We start from the raw sequence: 18,182 nt of genomic DNA on the forward strand, positions 1-18,182 counted from the left end.
CACAAACAAACAAATACTTACGTAAAATTACTCTATACATACTTCTGTTTGTCAATTCTTTATCTGAATGCAGACAGTGTCTTTCTTCATATATCCTTTATAGTTAATTTGGAAATTTTTAATAGTCATAATAACTTATCCACTGAAAGTTATACTTAAAACAATATTACTGTTTTACAGTATTCTGTTCATTTTGGTCTTCATTATTTCATACAAATCTTTCCATTTTTTTTCTAAGATCACCGAGCTCATTATTAATGAAGATATTAAGGAAATCTTAAAATTCTGTTGGAGTAGAAGACCATTGTGGAATCAAATAATAGTCATAATAGCTAAAACTTTATATAGTGCTTTGAGGTTTACAAGATACAAATTATCTCATACAAATTATTTCATTTCATCCTTATAATCTTTGGAAGTAGGTGCTATCCTTGTTTTACTGATGAAACTGAAACAAGCAGTAGAAAAATGACTTTCCTAAACTCAAATGGGGACAATTTGCCCACCCTCTTCTGTTCTACCCTGCTGTCTCTGGAAGACTTAGAACTATATAATAATTGGAAATGATTGGTATTTAACTGAAAATGTCATCCACATTTATTTGAAAATGTCACACAAATTACAAGTATATGAGAGTCAGTCATCAAATAAGATTAGGATACACATTTCAATTTCCCCATTATAAGAAAGTATTTTAAAAAGTTGGAATTGAAATGTTTCTTGAATCCTTCCTTCCCTGGAAATTGAATCTTGCTTTATTAGCTTAAGGCTTTATACTATTTCCTTTTCGGAAGCTTTGTCTGCCAAGATGGCACCATCCCACTGTCCACTTTGGCTTGTCTACAGTCTGCTGTAAATTTGGATGGAAAATTTAATTGTTTGTTTCCTGGCTTCACAGGAACAACCCTAATTTCCTACTCCTGTCACAATGGATTAAGCAGTCTTTGTAATTATTCTTCTTTAGAGCAATGAAGCCATTGCTAGAGGTTTCAGGAGGTATAAGGGGAGCATTACATTCTATATACTGCATACACATCACTTTTTAATTGTTCATATTCTGGCAACACATCATTGTACCCAGTGCTAGCTAATAAACCTAAATTATATTAGACATAGTTCAGTGTAAAGTCTTATTTCCCTGTTCTGATGTTACCAAATTTTCATTAACAAACATCAAAGCAGTGTTGTGCTCTTTTTTACAATAAAAATTTGTTGATTTTGGCTAGATTTTTGTGGATATGAGGCATTTTCTCCTTTTGAATTTGCTGCTCTTAGCCATAGGTACTTATAGTTGAAAATAATTCGGATTTTGTGATCCTTCTCCTTTATTGCCCAGCTATTTGTTGTGAATATTCTTCTTTTAGAAGGTACTCTGTCATACACATGTAGCAGTTCACAATGACGTTGATTTCTCCAGGTTGGACTTTTCCTGGATGTTCTCCAAGCTGATTGGAGATCGCTTTATAATGGTCTCCCCTGTTGGTCATTATTGATGAAGGAGCCTATCCTTCATGACATTTATTTGATGTGTGTTATATACTAATATCTTAGGTATTTATGTGTTATTGATTTTGTTTGAGAAGGAAAGAACAGTTTAGATGTGATAGATGTGAATGCTAAGTGATAGAATTTTCAAAGAAGCTTATTTCAAAAAGAGGACCAAAGTTTGTCAGAGTTAAGGAATATCTTTATTTTGTTGGTATCTATTTGCTTATCTAAACAGAATTACATCACTAATGCAGTGGTATGGAACACACTTTTCTGATGTAAAGGTCTGTTTCTTGTCATGTTTTGGGGTAATGATGGTAGCTAAGAGTTCCCCCTGCTTTCAGAAAGTCCTGTATTTGGACCAATTCCATGGAATATAAGAGAAAATAAGTAGGATTTATACAGTTGAGGTTTATCATTTCTGTTAGGTGCTGAAACAAAAGCCTTTTTTTTAAAAAAAAATGTATTTTGAGGGTTTTTTTTTTTAAAGTATTATTGTAGGCAGGTAGGAATTTTTTAATTCTTAAATTTAAAATAGATGCTTTGATTATGGCTTTCAAATTTGGTTGTGTATTTTATTATCCATATTTGTTTCAGCAATCAAAAGCTTGTGATTGTTTTTCTAACTAGCTTTCTACATGATTAGGGTAGAAAATATCAGAAATCAATAATTTTGCTAAATAGGAAGTAGGAACCCACTACAAGTTTTTGTTTGTTTGTTTATGTACATTATTGTATGGGAAAGTAGAAAATGTATTGAACCAGAAATCAAGAGACCTAGGTTCTAGTCCTGTTTTTGTTCCTGACAGTAATTGTGAGCAAATCACTTTAATTTTCTGTGGCTTAATTTCTTCTTCTGTATATATGTAGTTTAAATTGTATGATTTTTAAATCTCCTTCCAGTTCTAAAGTTCAACTGTGTCACCCTGGGCAAGTTACTTCATCATATCACTGCACCACTGCCATGTAATATGTGCTTAGTAAATATTTCCTTTCCCTTCCCTTAATTATCTATTTCAACCTGAAACCACTGCCATAGAAGAGGCAGAAGTGGGATGGCATTAGTACAGTTGGAGAGATTAGCCTTAAGAACAAGGGACATTTTAGTCTATGAGGAAAATGGGGAAAGATAAAGAAATATGTAGAAAATTTTCGAAGCACTTAAGGCTAATTACCTTATGGACAATAACTATTAGCATGTTTGGAATTTCTCTTCTCACAGTTAATGCTAGCTCAATGCTTGGGGTTAAGAGAATTGTAAAGAGGGATTAGGGGGTGGAGTGAGATGAGCCAGAGTCACTTTGGAGGTGGACGAAGTGAAGGGAAGTTGTGGAGAGCTTGTGGCAGTTTTGTCCCTCCCATTCACTTCTTCCCCTAAAGACCAAGCACTTTTGCTTATCCTGACTCTGGCTGATTCTAAGGCCTCCAGGGAATAAACCCAGACCTTACAGGGTTGTTTCCTTGTATTCATATCCTCTGCCCCTGATATGTTGTAAGAGTTTAATAAATGTTTGATTAAAGAAGTTGTTACATCTTTAAAATCACTAAGGGAATGTTTATATTATACAAATTTTAACATTCTGATTTAATGTGAATGAAAGCCTTGAGTTTTTCATAATTTATAAGAGGCAGCTAGGAAGATCTGAGTTCAAACCTGGTCTTTAGATATTTATTACTTTGTGATTCTGGACAAGTCATTTCATCTCTCTCATTTTCTTCAGCGGTGAAATGTATCCCCATAACAGCACTTATCTGGAAGAATTGTTGTGAGAATCAAATGAGATAATATTTCTAAAGTGCTTCGCCTCTCACATGATAGGTTCTGTGTTAAAAGCTTCCCTTTCTATTTCACCAAGAGAATTGAATTTGCTTATTGGGCTTTGTAGTTGTTTTTAAAGGGAATACTTTCTTGTTTTTTGTTTTTCAATTTTCCCCTTTTCCTTCCTGACAGATGGTGATGGAGCAAGGGGATTGGCTGGTTGGGGGAGATCTTCAAGTCTTGGACCGAATTTATTGGAATGACGGTCTTGACCAGTACCGCCTCACCCCTGCTGAGCTAAAACAAAAATTTAAAGAGATGAATGCTGGTAAGTCATTCACCTCATTTTCTAATCTGGTGTCATTATTGGATATTTCATATTATCGGTTCTTAATAATATGTTAGAATTACATATTACATAATACTAATTCTTGATTGGGAGGAAGTGATAATTGCTAAAGTTCAGCTTAGATCCAGCTAAAAAAACCTTGCACAATGGCTCCCTCTTGCTTCGAGAAAAAATGGAACCTCTTCTCTTTGGCATTTATATCCCATCATGATTTCACTTGCCTAATTTTTCCAAGATTTTTACATATTACTCCTTTTTACACTTTATTTTCAATCCAAATTAGTTCTCCCATTGATTCTATATCTGACTTTCTTTCTGACTTTGCACAAGTTGGCTCCTTCTTTCCTCTCTCCTCCCCAGTCCTGATAGATCCATTTCCACCCTGTGTCTTAAATTCTCTTAATTCTTTCAAGACTCACTTTTTGCATGAGCCCTTTCTTGATTCTTATAAACTGCTTTTTAGAAGAGATTTGGCGTTGGAAATGGTTTTTCTGGTATCATTATTAGATACTGAATGAGAGCTGCTTTAGGAAACCTTTTAAAAGCAATTTGAATTTTAACAATCATTCCAAATTTGCTGAAATAATCATTGAGCTTTGTAATTGCAAATTCCTAGGGAATTTTTCAGACTTCTAATCTAGTCTTTATATATTGATTCTTTCTGGGGAATCCTTGTTTACTCAGATTGTTATTCCCTTGCATTTTCAGGATAGTGCCCTCCATTCCAGAAATTATTTTGTGTATTATTTTTATTTTTCAAAAATATTTATACATTTGATTTCCACTTGACATAATGTCAGCTCTTTGAAATCAGAGGCCACTTTATATACTTTTCTTTTGTATCTTCATTTTGCAGCATAGTGTCTGAAATATAGTAGGCACTTTAAGACTTGTTAGTTGATTTTTTTCCCCTCTTACTACTATCTAAAAGTGACAGTTTAAAATAGAGGGACAATAAAGATAATAATTATAGAAAAGGAATTTATACTAGAAAAAAGGCGGTACATACTAGAGGCATTTTTGTATCTTCATATTTTTTTAGAATATAGTTTGGTGTACTATGTGTGAAAGAAATATTTCAGAAGCTGATCAACAAGTTGTAAATACAAAACTTGTGCTTGAAAAGTAGCAGCTTTAAGGCAAAATGAAAAAAAAAATTAATAGTCTATGTACTGTTGGCTCAGGTGGAGAGAGAACTGTACCTACCTGAAACCCACAATAATAAATGCTTACTTCCTTCCCTTCCCTTTAATATCTAGTTGGATGAGTTGATGGAAATGTTTTGCATTCATCAAAATATCTGGTTTTAGCAAAGTGCCTTGTTTTGATAGGCAATTCAAAGTACACACTATTTTTATAGGGACTATTTTTGATGGGTGAGAGTAAAAGGTGAGGAAGAATGACAGATACTGTTGGATCTCTTGTGCTTAAAAAATAAGGTTATGGTAGAGTCTCTTTGCAGTGTGCAGCTGTGACTGATAAGACCATTTAGAATGCTCTATTATAGGTTGGGTACAAATAGTCCATATGAATTTTGGGATGGATTCTCTATATTTGCTCATCTCATGTTTCTTTTGTGCTACTTCAATTCTGCTTTGCTCATAAAGCAAAGCACCTTCTCTGATGAGGGCATACCTTTCTGGGGAGTCCTGTTTCCCATATCATGCAATAAGTTCCAAAGTCTTAAGAGCAGTCTTGAGAGTGTCTTTGTATTACTTTTTCTGAACACCACGTGAGCTCTTGCCTTGTGTGAGTTCTCCATAAAATAGTCTTTTGGACAAGCATATGGTTGCCATTTGGACAGTGTGCCTAGCTCATCCGATTTGTGGTCTCTGCAGAAAGTTTGAAAGAGCTTTGTCAGTTTAGTTCAAGAAAGAACGTTAGCATCTGGAACCTTATCCTGCCAGGTGCTCCTCAGAATTTTCCTAAGACATTTCAAATGAAAGTGTTCCAGTTTATTTTCATGGGACTTGGTATACTGTCTAGGTGTTGCAGACATACAACAGTGAGGCTAACAGCAGCTCTGTAGACCTTCAGTTTTGTAGACAGTCTATACCTCTTCTGTCCCACACTTGCCTTTGGAGCCTCTCAAACCCGAGCTCCAGCTCTGGCATTGTGTGTATCAGCCTCGTTGTCAGGGCTTACATCCCTGGACAGTGTACTGCAAAGGTAAGTGAACTTAGCCAGAGCCATCTGAGCCCGATCTAACATTAATTAGGTAAACTCTTGGTACAGTGGGTCTCCATGTTTTTATAATATTTTTCTTTGACATCATTAGAGTTTGTTGTGCTAGGAGCATAGGTAATGATAATGGGGGCATGATGTTTTCTTGCAAGTGGCAATCGCATCATTATCAGCTTGGGGAACTCTGAGAGCCCACTCCCTGTAACATTACAATTAGCTTCAAATCACAGATAGGTTGGGACCTGAGAGGTTAAGTCACTTAGTATTTGTCATGGGCTGGTCTTAAATCTGCCTCCCTTTGACTGTGAGGCTAGCCCTCTGCATATAACATTATGCTAACTCAGCTTGTCCCCAATGAACATTTTCTAAAAATGTGAAAAATACTTGAATGCTTTAAAGATTTGATAAATTCATTCTCCCCATACCCAGAGACTTTGTTGGGTCCTGAGTGTCATGGTTGTTACAGGTAGGAGTGAAGCAGAAGGTTAAGGTCAAATGAACTTGTGTGTTGACATGGAAGGAGTTGAATCATTACCTGATAATGAAAAGCTAATTGACCCCTGAATGACTTGATAGAGGAGCTAGGAAAGAATTCTGCCTTTTCTAGCCCTTATCTCCAGCTTCTGTGGAAAATAGGGAATGAGTAGTGGCAGGATCTTCTTCCACATTTTAAAGCACATATCATGGTGTTTCTGTTGTATTTATTTCTAAGGAACTGTCCCAATTTCTCTTAATTCTCCTACTTTCCCTCTGTTCTATTTATTTTAGTTATATTTTTTTCTGTGTATTGTTGTTTATATGTTGACTCCTCAGGACTATTAGGCTGAATTTCTTTTGCCTGTTTTTGTATTCTCAATGTTTAGCACAGGATCTGGCACATAGTAAATGCTTAAACTTTACCATAGTGCCTGACATGTGACAGGAACTTAAACTTAATAGAGTGTCTGACACTCTTAATAACTTAGCACTGTGGGACAGGTAGGTAGCTCAGCGGATAGAGTGCTCAGCCTTGAGTCAGAAAGACTTATCTTCTGAAATTTAAATTTGGCCACAGACATTTACTAGTTATGTGATCCCCTTGGACAAGTCATTTAACCCTTTTTGACCTCAGTTTCCTCATTTATAAAATGAGCTGGAATAGGACATGGTAAACTACTCTAGTATCTTTGCCAAGAAAAACCCAAATAGGATCACAAAGAGTTGAACATGACTGAAAAAGATTGAACAATGACAATAGTATAAGATTGAACAATGATAACAGTTTGGGACATTGCTTGCCACATAGCATGCACTTAATTAATGTTTAATGACTAACTTGTTAAGTTCTTATTGATTAAAAAAATCCATGAATATCTTTTTTTTAAATATCACTTAAAATTCCCTTCCCCCATATCTCTCCCTCTTTCCCATCCCAGAAAGCCATCCTATATGACAAATAAATTTTTAAAAAAAGGAAACAGTCAGCAAAACCAATTAATATATTGAGAAAATCTGGAAATATCTTCAACAATTCAACACTGATGAACCTTCTGTCTCTGAAAAGGAGTGGGGGGCTTGACTTAAGGTTTGAAATTTTTATTTGAATTCATTTTAGGATTGTGTGTTAATTGTTGGTAACAGAGAACCTTAAACTTTGTTTATATATACATACATATATATGTACACACATCTTATATGTATTTTATATATATGTTTAAAGAAAGATAACAGTTAAAGAGAATGAAGTATCATTTTAATAAGAGAGATATGATAACCTTTGTATAAAGTAGTTAGGACCTAATGTCATTAGTCTAACAGAGCAAAGAGCCACAAAGTGTTGTTTTATTTGTTTTTATATTTCAGAACTTCTTTGCTATTAGACAAATAAATAACAGACTCAAAGGGTTATGCCCTGGCATAGGCATTATGGTTTATTTGTTTGCTTGCTCTGCTGGTAGGGAAGCAACAAGCCACTGTTACAATGCAAGAAGCAAAGAGAACAGTGGATAGCTTCTAGTCAAGATCTTCTTTTTTATTTTTTTCTTCTTCTTTATCCTAGAAGTAATTGTCTTTTCTGTGAATGGTCTAATACTGTTTTCAGACTGTTAAATCACTTCCTGAATTCATCACCTTTGATAGTCCACAGAATATTCTGGCTCTGGGAAAATTAAGAACTCTTTTTTTTTTTTAAAGTGTTCCTGTTAGAGAATGTGAGAAATAGACTATTTGAAGAGGGCTGGGTAATTGAATTAATCCATTGATAGACTACTATATTAGAACAAGAGAAGAAGGTTTAAATGAGTTAAGTAAAATCCAGTCACTCCATGGTTATTGTAACATTAAACATTTTACATATGAGAAAACTGAAACTTGGAGAGTAAGTGACTTGACCAAAGTCAGACAGTTATTAAGTATCTGAACTAGATTTCAAATCCAAGTTTCCCTTGCATTTCAAACTAGAATTCTTTCCAGTACCCTGTGGTACTTCCTTGTATTCTGTTCTTCATAGTAAGGGTTCTTACTGGTATCTGTGAACTTGGGGTGTTTTTTTGTTTGCAATCTCATGATAACTGTATTTCAGAGTATATGTATTTACACACACACACACACACACACACACTCATTCTCACCCTGTGTCTTTTATTCTGTGCATTTGAAAACATGATTTTGAGAAGAAAAAAGTCCATAGGCTGTACCAGGCAGGCTGTAGGGATCTCATGGAATTCCATGTCACAAAACAGATAAAAAATGACTACTTTAGTGGAATGAACAGTTCTAGGCATAGGGTGAATATTCCAAACAATGAGAACAAATGTTATATGTAAAAGTTCATGTGAGACATAATCTTCACTATACACATTATGATATATATTGGATATTATCTTCTACATATGTAATATACACAAATGTGTTTTATATATGTACCCACACAGGCATACATGCTGGCTGGGAAGAAGCACAGAAACATCCGGATCCTTAAATTTATTTATTAAGTGTGTAATATGTGAAAAGCACTGGTATTAGTTCGAATTCAGGATGATTAAGAAAGAAGAAATAGAAAGAGGAAAGTGAGCCTGGGAAATGTGGGTGAAGAAGCCAGAAAATTTAGTGATGGCCTGGGTTAAGAATCAGCAATCCATGATAGTGTATCTCAGAATTATGCCACAGTTCACTGCTATTGTCATATTCCATTGCCTGAGTTTAGGAGAGCATGTTTTGGGCTCCTTCATTGAAAGAGTTAGTGACAAGTGCCTCCTCCTTCTTCTTTCCCCCCCTTTCCTAAAGAAAACATCATAAGTCACTTCTTTGTCTCTCCTCCCATCCCCCCCTTTTTTTTCAGTCTGTTTGTCTGTCTCTGTCTCTCACACACACAGTAGCCAGAAAAGCGATCATAAACATAGCATCGTATCTTTTCAAAAACTTCAGATTCCTTGATTACATGCTAAAATAGAGGGGATCTAAGGAAATTGCAGTGGAGAAGGAATTAGAAAAGAGTTCTGCATTTAGAGGGAGTTAAGGAGTTAAGTTAATATTTTAAATTTAGAGATAAATAGACATTTTTATAGGCAGCAATAAATGTACAACTTGGAGAGTTGAGAGGTCAAGACATGAACTGTGAAAATTATCTCTGTGACTTCTGTGTATACTCTTATGGCTTCTTACTTCCCCTCTGTTATGTGTGTGTGTGTGTGTGTGTGTGTGTTTACTGACTCTCCTGTCTGGTCATTTTCTCTCCATATGTATCTACTCCAAAGGCTTTGTTATCACCTTTCTATAAATGATGTCTACTTTTGTGTCTTTACCTGTAACCTCTAACTCATTATTTCCATTTTCCTGTTAGAGATGTCCTCCAGAATTTTAGCTGATCCTTAAAACAGCCTCTCTCACCCCTCCCCCCAGTTGAATTCTTTAATTCTTCCTGTCTCTGAATTTTGAACCAAGTCATCTATATTTGAAATCAAGGTTTCAAATTATCTTTAATGCTTCCCTTTGTTCAATGTATTCTATCTGTTGTCCTATCTTATTGGGTCTATCTCTGCAGTAACTTAGCCTAAGAATCTCACAGTTAGAAAGAGGTTAGAGTCTATCTTAGCTAATTTATGCACATAGTGGAATGTTTTCTACATCATTCCCCCAAAGTGGTCATCCTTTGCTGAAAGTCCTCATTTGTGGTGATATTTGGGCAGTGTTTAAACAAATTATAGTATATGAGAGTAAAGGTGAGCTCTTAGAATAAGGGCTTTTTTGCCTTTTGGGGTATTTATAATGAATGGCATATACTAAGTACTATGTACATTTTAGTTACCATTAAGTAAAACTAGTCTATTCCTCTCACATAAGAGCTTATCAATACTTAAAAGAAGAAATCATATTCCCTGCCTTCTCCTTTCCAGGCTAAATATTCCCCATTTCAATTAATCTAATTTTTCTATGACATTTACTCCATTCCTTTCTTCAGCCTGATTCTGCTGTGAATATTTTGCAGCTTTTCTCAGTTTCCTTCCCAAAACATGTATTCAGAACAGAACTTCATATTCTGATCTCCCCAAAGCAGAGTGCCATAGTATCTTCACCATTGGGCAATATGTTTTTTTTGGATTAGTTTTTTTGGGTGGCATTGCCCTATTCACTTGTATTGAGCTTGAAGTCCACTAAAATACCTACATCTTTTTTTCTTAAGACTTTCAGTATGTTAGCTCTCACTCTAGTGTCATCTACGTGTTTGATAAACAGGCCATTGAGAAAAAATATTGATTAGCACAGGACCATGGATAGGATCTGTGGCATTGAACTAGAAATCACACTTCAAAATGGCAGTAAACCGCCACTTACTACTCTTTGCATTTAGTTATTCATTTGATATATTAATAGAGTGGCTACTCTGGCATGACTAATTCTTCAAGTCATGCTGGCTCTAGTGATTGCACAATGTCTTTCAAGACATTCACAAACCAATCCTTTAATTATATAGTCTAGAATTTTACGAGAAATTGAAGTGACACTCACTAGCTTAAAGTTTGCAGATTCTACTCTTTCTCTCTTTTTTGAGGGGCTTGAAACCTTTTATCAAGATGATTAAAATTCTTTATTTCCTAATTCTGACCTAGACTGTTTTGGATGATAAGTGGTTATTTGTCTGTTTTCACTTCTGTGGCACTTTACCTGTTAATTCTGACCTTATAGTGGTCATTAACAATGGTTTAGCAACCATATCCATTCCATATATTTGTACACACGCTAGTGCTTGTGGTCCAGTTGGTCCTTTCTCTGGAGTTATCTTCAGTTTGGTCTTACCTGGTCTTACCACTCAGGGCCCATTCCATTGAAAATGCTTATGCCAAGATCAATAGTTCTAAACTTGTTTCTGCCATTGATTGGGCTGTATGTGCCCTATATGTGGACTTTCCTCATAGAGGCCTAAGAGTGAAAATTGGGGTGAGGGGGAGATGGAGTAACTTCATTCACAGACACATAACAAGTGTGACTAGGGGCAGCTAGGGTAGAGTGCTGAGCCAAGAGTCAGGAATACCCTAGGTACTTGTTATCTAAAGACCCTGGGCAAGTCACTTCCCACTATATATTTCAGTCTCCTGTTAAAAAAAAAAAAGATAATAAAACACCTACCTCTCAGGAATTTTGGGGATCAAATCAAATAATATTATAACATTTATAAAACTCTGCAAACCTTAAACTGCCATAGAAATGCTACCTTTAAAAAAATATTTGTTGAACCCATGAAATCAGCACATTAATGTTTCATTTCATTCATGTACCACAATTTGTTTAGCCAAACAATTTCTTTCCTCATCTCCTTTTCAAAGAAATCTTTTTTTTTTTTTTTTTTTTTTCCTTTTTTGTGAAGCAGTTGGGGTTAAGTTATTTCCCCAGCAGGTCACAGCTAGTAAGTATTAAATGTTTGAGGCCAGATTTTAACTCAGGTCCTTCTAACTCCAGGGATAGTGCTCTATTCATTGTTCCATCTAGCTGCTTCCTCACCTCTTTTTTGGAGTGAAAATGTGACAAGAGGTGTAAAAATATAATAAATTTATTTATTATTGTCTCAGCATTTAGGGTAATAGTTTTGGCATGTAAGCTCATGGACTATGTCTGCTTAGTTCTTGGAACTCTGGGTTTAGCTCCATGGGTACAAGAATAGAGGAAGTCATAGAAGTACTATATACAAACAAAAATATATACCACAGAAAGACAAAGCCATTTTTTTTATCCCTCTGCTAAAGGGTAAGAGGATGGAAGGTGGGGTGGGGGTAAAGAAGACTAATAGCTGTTGAATGAGTTCAAATGCCCCAGGGATCCTTGAGTTTAGATGTTATTGTAGTAAGAAAATATTTCTATTTGAAAAACTTTTGGCAGTTAAGTCTTATATGTACTGCTAATGTTGATTCTTTATGGATGATCAGTCTTAACTGTTTGCATTAATCACTTAATGTGGCACTAGATTAGTCCTTTTAGGGAAGAAAACTTAGGTAGATAAACCTATGGAATCATTTATATATCCATATATTCTGGTTTCTTTCTAGTGTTTCCTGTTGGAAATGTGTGTCTGTAATTAATGTTACCAAATGGCTATATTTTAAAATCATCTTTGACCTGCTAGTAATCCAAAGATGTAGTCATTGTTCTCTTAAGATATATTACCATCATGAATGTCCTTTTAAAGGGTTGGGAGTCTGTTGCTTATTAACTGGGAAGGAGAAGGACCATTTATCAGAACTTCAGAGCAAAACAGCCTGTAATTTGGCAAGTGAAGTCAAAGGTTAATGCTCTACTGAGCCGTGAGTAGCCAGTGAAAGGGTCTGGCTAAATTTCAAGGTAAGAGTAGAGAAGATATGGAGCCTGGTAAATTTTGGAGGATAAAAGTAAAAGATTAGAGAGGCAGCCTCAGAATCAAGAAAATTGAGACTCAGATCTTTCCTCTGACATACTAGTCAAATAAGATAATATATGCTTGTCACTTAATAGACCTTTTAAAAAATCCAGCCTTAGACTTACTGGCCAGAGAAATTGGTATCAAGGATTCCAGTCTAAGCCAGACAGAGCCTGAGTAGGAATTAAATTCAGGCTGCCAGAGAGAACCTTGGATTTAGGGTTGAAAGTGACGTTTGAGAACATTATTAAGCTTCCTCAATGGCCAGTTGAGGAAACTAAGAAAAACAAAGGAATTTGCCTAAAGTTTCACAGGTAGTAAATAGCAGAGCTAGGATAAGAACCCAGGTCTCTAATTCCCAGTCCAGTGTTCTTATAGCACTTAGACTGCCCCTCTCACCTCAGGCCTAAATAGCCAGACTCAGAACCAGGAAACATAGAATTAGAAACTTTGAATTGCTTCAGATCTGCATTTTGCGTACAAGGTCAGAATAGGGTCAGTACCAGTAAATATTTAGTTAAGGTAGACTCCAAAATTTGAAACTAGTGTCAGGATTGAGCCAAGACAAGCCAAGCAAGCAAATAGAATAATGGAGATAAAAATATGCAAGTTATTGTTGAACCAACAGTTCAAGTTCCCTGGTTCCCTAAAGATCAATGCTATGGGTTCCATGGGAGGATTTATCCTGGAAGGTAGGTATTAGAGTGGGTTAAGCCTTTAGACTGATTTAAAGAGCCATGGCCAGAGATGAAAACTAAGCAAAAAGTCAGAAGGAAGGTTAGATAAATAATTTACTCAAGTGGTCCCCTTGATTGTGGAATGTATCTATATATTATAAATGTTTAGCCATTGACAATATTTACATAATGAAAATACAACCCCCTTTCCTTCCCTCCCTCCCGGGTTACAAAGGTTTGCTATTTATTTATGTGAAATGATTCATGGGCTCAATCAACTACAACTAAGCTAGGCAGAGTCATAGGTGATTGAGTCTGAAAATACATTTCTAAATGTTCTAGACAATTACTAGATTTAATATTTATTTTAAGAATTACTGCATAGCTTTTTGACCAATGACAAAGTCAGTTTCCTTCCTCTCTCCCAAGCTGGTTTACATTTAATGTACTGGGGTTCTAAGCATGCGTACTTTTTGACTAATTCTTAAATCATCTACTGAACCAAATCTTGAGCTTAAGATGTATTATTTTTCTTCAAGTTGTAATCCATGACTAAGCTTATGTTTTTTAATGCTGGAAATTATCTTCTCAGATGCTGTCTTTGCATTTCAATTACGCAACCCAGTACACAATGGACATGCTCTGCTAATGCAGGACACTCATAGACAGCTTTTGGAAAGGGGATACCGGCGCCCAGTTCTCCTTCTACATCCTCTTGGTGGCTGGACTAAAGATGATGATGTTCCTTTGATGTGGCGGATGAAACAGCACGCAGCAGTGTTGGAAGAGGGAATCTTGAATCCTGAAAACACAGTGGTGGCCATCTTTCCATCACCCATGATGTATGCCGGACCAACTGAGGTAGACATTTTCAAGAATTTGCAATATGCAGCCTAAAAGCTAATTCTAGTAATATCTTGTTTTTATCTTTGAACATACTTCCTGTTTATTCTCTAGATCTGTAGCTAGTAGTTACAGGATTACTAAAGGAGACATGAGCAAGAAGTACTCCCATAATGAGAATTTCTTCTTTTCCTTCTCTCCTATTCCCAGAATTCCATGTATCTGTTATTTCTTTGAAAAATCAGCTCCATAAGAGGAATTGGGAAACTGGTCTCTTGGCTTTTTGGGTTGTCAACAGCACTTGTAGAGAGTTTGAGAATGATAAACTAATGCATTTGACAAGCAAAAATAGGGAAATTGGAAACAGGTTTTGGAGCTTGAAAAGGAAAAGGAAAAGTCATTTGTAGTAGCTTTGGTCCAATATGTAGACCTGTTATTTTCTGCTTTTTGAGTCCGTTGAACTTTTACATAGGCCCAATTCTTGACCTGTTTGTGGGTTCCTTGAGTAAGAAGTATGCAGGGTGTATTCTGTGGATTGATAAGGAGGTTCTTCTGACCCCATAGACCCTCTTTTGGGGCTTCTTTTATTTAGTAGGTCTTAAAAAAATCTCCTTATGGATTGTTTTTGCCTTGGAAATCACCCAGTACATGTTTAGTAAATTGTCTTATTTTCAGCTGCTTGTGATTCACTGTACCTGAGTTAGAATCCCCCCCCCGAGAAAGTTGCATTTCTTGCTTTTTTTTTCCAGGCAGTCTCAGGACTGTGCTTTCTTTACAAAGGATTCTCTATAGCAGACCATGTCTTCACACTTACAGTTGACTGATGGATGCAATCCTTTGATATTTTAATCAGTGATCAGTACAGTGAAATACAGCTCTAGAGATTTTCCTCCATCTAAGAATGTCTCATGTATCTGCTAAGTTTATATAAATTACTTTTATAATTTGGAGTATAAGATGGTCAGCATTAAATGAAGCACAAAATAGGGGATATAAAGACTTCACAGGAAAATTTAAGTGGATGAAAAATGCCTGTTGTTTTAAACTCTGTGGTGAATGGTTAGAGCATTGAATAAGTATATCATTACATTTACGTAGGACAAACAATGCAGATAGACAGTGAATAGAAGGAGACTTAAGTAGCACTTGAAAAATTGTTTAGTGTTATTAACAGTCCTAAGCTGCTTCCTAGTAATTCTGTATGTTTGTGAACCTTAAAACTGCACAGTTCTCTAAAACAGGGCTTCTTAAACAATTTCTTTTACCTGAGAAATTTCTTATATGATTTCATTTATATAGGCATACAAATCAAACATTTATTGAATATAAATCATAATTTTGCAATTCATACATTCAATTTGTATTGAATTGTTATTGCAATCCACAGTTTAAGAAACTTTACTCTAAAGCAGTAATGTCAAATTCAAATAGAAATGTGGGCCACTAAATCATATATAAAGATCTTTGTAGGCTACATATTGATTTAGTTTTGAAATGTAATGTTATCTATATTTTATTATATTTTTATTTTGTTAAATCTTTCCCAGTTAACATTTGAATAGCATTCAGGATTGTTGCTGGCTACATACTTGACAACTTTTCATTAAAGAATCAAATTTGTGAATGACTCAAAAGGTGATGTGGAAGAATAATTTTTGTCCTATTTCCCATGGTGACCTATTTCCCTGTATCCCAGAAGTGACACAAATGACATCCTTAAAAGAATATATGAATAGAAAAGGGGATATGCCAATTGTGTAGCAGATAAAACAGTCTGAATGGTGCCCTGGTTCCGGTCACGTAGAAAGACCTGGAGGAAACCTGAGTGTCTGTGGCATAGGATGTAGTTGAGAATCTGTAGGACGAGAAGGCATGCATGGATGGATTTGCAGTTTTCACTATTGAATGAAATATCCAAACACATAAGTCTGATGATCAGTTGAAGTAGGAAAATAATTAAAATATTTGCTTTTCATTATTATTTTTTGTTAATACCATTTGGTGAAGTCTCAGTCTTTGAAGGATAGATTGGGGAATAAGGAATCTCAAAATCCTCTATAAAAAGTAGAAGTAGACAGCAACGAGATCAACCAAATCATTTCCAATGGAGCAGTAAGGAACTGAACCAGCTACGCCCAGAGAAAGAACTCTGAGAGATGACTAAAAACCATTACATTGAATTCCCAATCCCTATATTTATGCACACCTGCATTTTTGATTTCCTTCACAAGCTAATTGTACAATATTTCAGAGTCTGATTCTTTTTGTACAGCAAAATAACGTTTTGATCACGTATACTTATTGTGTATCTAATTTATATTTTAATGTACTTAACATTTACTGGTCATCCTGCCATCTGGGGGAGGGGGTGGGGGGTAAGAGGGAAAAAATGGAACAAGAGGTTTGGCAATTGTTAATGCTGTAAAGTTACCCATGCATATATCCTGTAAATAAAAGGCTATTAAATTAAAAAAAAAAAAAAGTAGAAGTGGAGAAGTAGTGAGAATAACTTAAGGAAAAAGCATGAGAATAGTAGTTTGTCCTACACATATCTTCTCTTCCTTTTTTTCATTTCACTTTCCTTTGCGGTTTTTATCCTACTTCTCCCTTTGTAACAACATACTAAAAAAGCCAGAAATAATCTTCACTAATTTCTTATTTGTTGATACTTCTCTTAAGAAGGTGTTGAAGTGATTAAAACGATTGATGCCTAAGGTTCTTAACCTTTCTGGCATGTAACTGCATCTTCACAAAGGAATTTGTTAATCAGCCACCTCAAAATTGGGCTGATTTGGGGATCCTTACAAAAAAAATGATTTCCGGAGTAATCCTGGAAGTTTTAAGCCTGAGAGTAAAGGTTTTAATTCTGTTCCAACCAATTCAGAATCCTTTAAGGGGTGATCTAACCCTTGGGAAATGACAGGTCAGAATAGATATCCTAGCCCATTCTTGCTCTGTCTCTATATTTTCCTGGAACTAGAAGGTATCTCACAAACCTTCTCCCTAGAAGTTTTTCCCCTTTGGTTTCTTTCTTATTACATAAAGAGGATTGAGAAGTAGTAAAAAGCCAAAGGAATGCACAGAGTACCTAGCTACAAAGAAATAACTTCATAGGATTATGAACTTGGAATTGGGAAGGATCCTAGAGTCAATTCTTCTCATTATCCAGAGTGAGAAGCTGGGACCTGGTGATTTTCCAGTTATACAGCCAGTTAAAAAACAAAGATGAATCCAGATCCTAGCACTTCAATTCTATGATTATTTCTACTTTCCCACAGTTTCATCTCTTGGCTCCTTTTTTCTCTAGAAGAGTACCTATTGGAGAACAGGAGAAAGGAGGTATGTTTTCTTTTAAAGAATGCCCACTCTAGTGTCCATTTTCAAAAGCTTTTTCTTGCTTCTTAATTTGTAGATTTAGACTTATGTAAAAAAAACAAAAAACAGACAAATAAAAACCTGTTAAATTAATAGAATGACTTAATTTTTTGGGGGGGGGAATATAAAAATATTTTTTTTAAAAAGTGTGGATGCCATTGTGTGTACATATTTTAGTGGAAAATGGGGCTGATGATTAAATGAATTTTGTTATTGCTTGAAGTTGGGTAGTAATTTTCTAGCCACTTGTTTATATTCAAAGTTTTTGAGAAGTTTGAGAAGCATGTATCACTAAAATGAAAAGCTTGTTAGTGATAGCCAATCCTTTTCTCCAAAGGTGTCTCTTTTATGTGTGTGTTTCAAGTCCATCTTTTGCACAGCTTTAAGTGAAGGGTTTCTTTTGTAAAATAAAAAACAACTATTTAATTTATGCAGCTTTTCCAGTGACATCAGGAAGAAGACTGCCAATAATGTTTTTTTGCCAGCTAATAAAAATCTCCCAACAAGGACTCTTCCTTTAATCATTTTCTGTAGATCATTTAGAAGACATTGGTACCAGATTTATTTCTGTAGCACAAATGATTTACAGAACAGCAAACAGCTGTTAAGCCTGTTTAGTTATCAACAGGATGTTCATGGTTT

General features: G+C 35.4%; 1 protein-coding gene across 2 annotated transcripts in view; it reads left to right on the plus strand.

Moving 5' to 3' along the window:
- The window catches only part of PAPSS1 (3'-phosphoadenosine 5'-phosphosulfate synthase 1), a 147,856-nt gene that overhangs the window by 96,143 nt on the left and 33,531 nt on the right, over positions 1 to 18,182 (plus strand). For both annotated transcript variants that reach the window (XM_031943174.1, XM_012552004.3), the window contains 2 exons: positions 3,440 to 3,575; positions 13,915 to 14,183. In XM_031943174.1, the coding sequence (XP_031799034.1) occupies positions 3,440 to 3,575; positions 13,915 to 14,183 (405 nt within the window). The remainder of the gene's footprint in view (positions 1 to 3,439; positions 3,576 to 13,914; positions 14,184 to 18,182) is intronic.

This window comes from Sarcophilus harrisii, chromosome 6 (genome assembly GCF_902635505.1).
Source record: "Sarcophilus harrisii chromosome 6, mSarHar1.11, whole genome shotgun sequence".
NCBI lineage: Eukaryota > Metazoa > Chordata > Mammalia > Dasyuromorphia > Dasyuridae > Sarcophilus > Sarcophilus harrisii.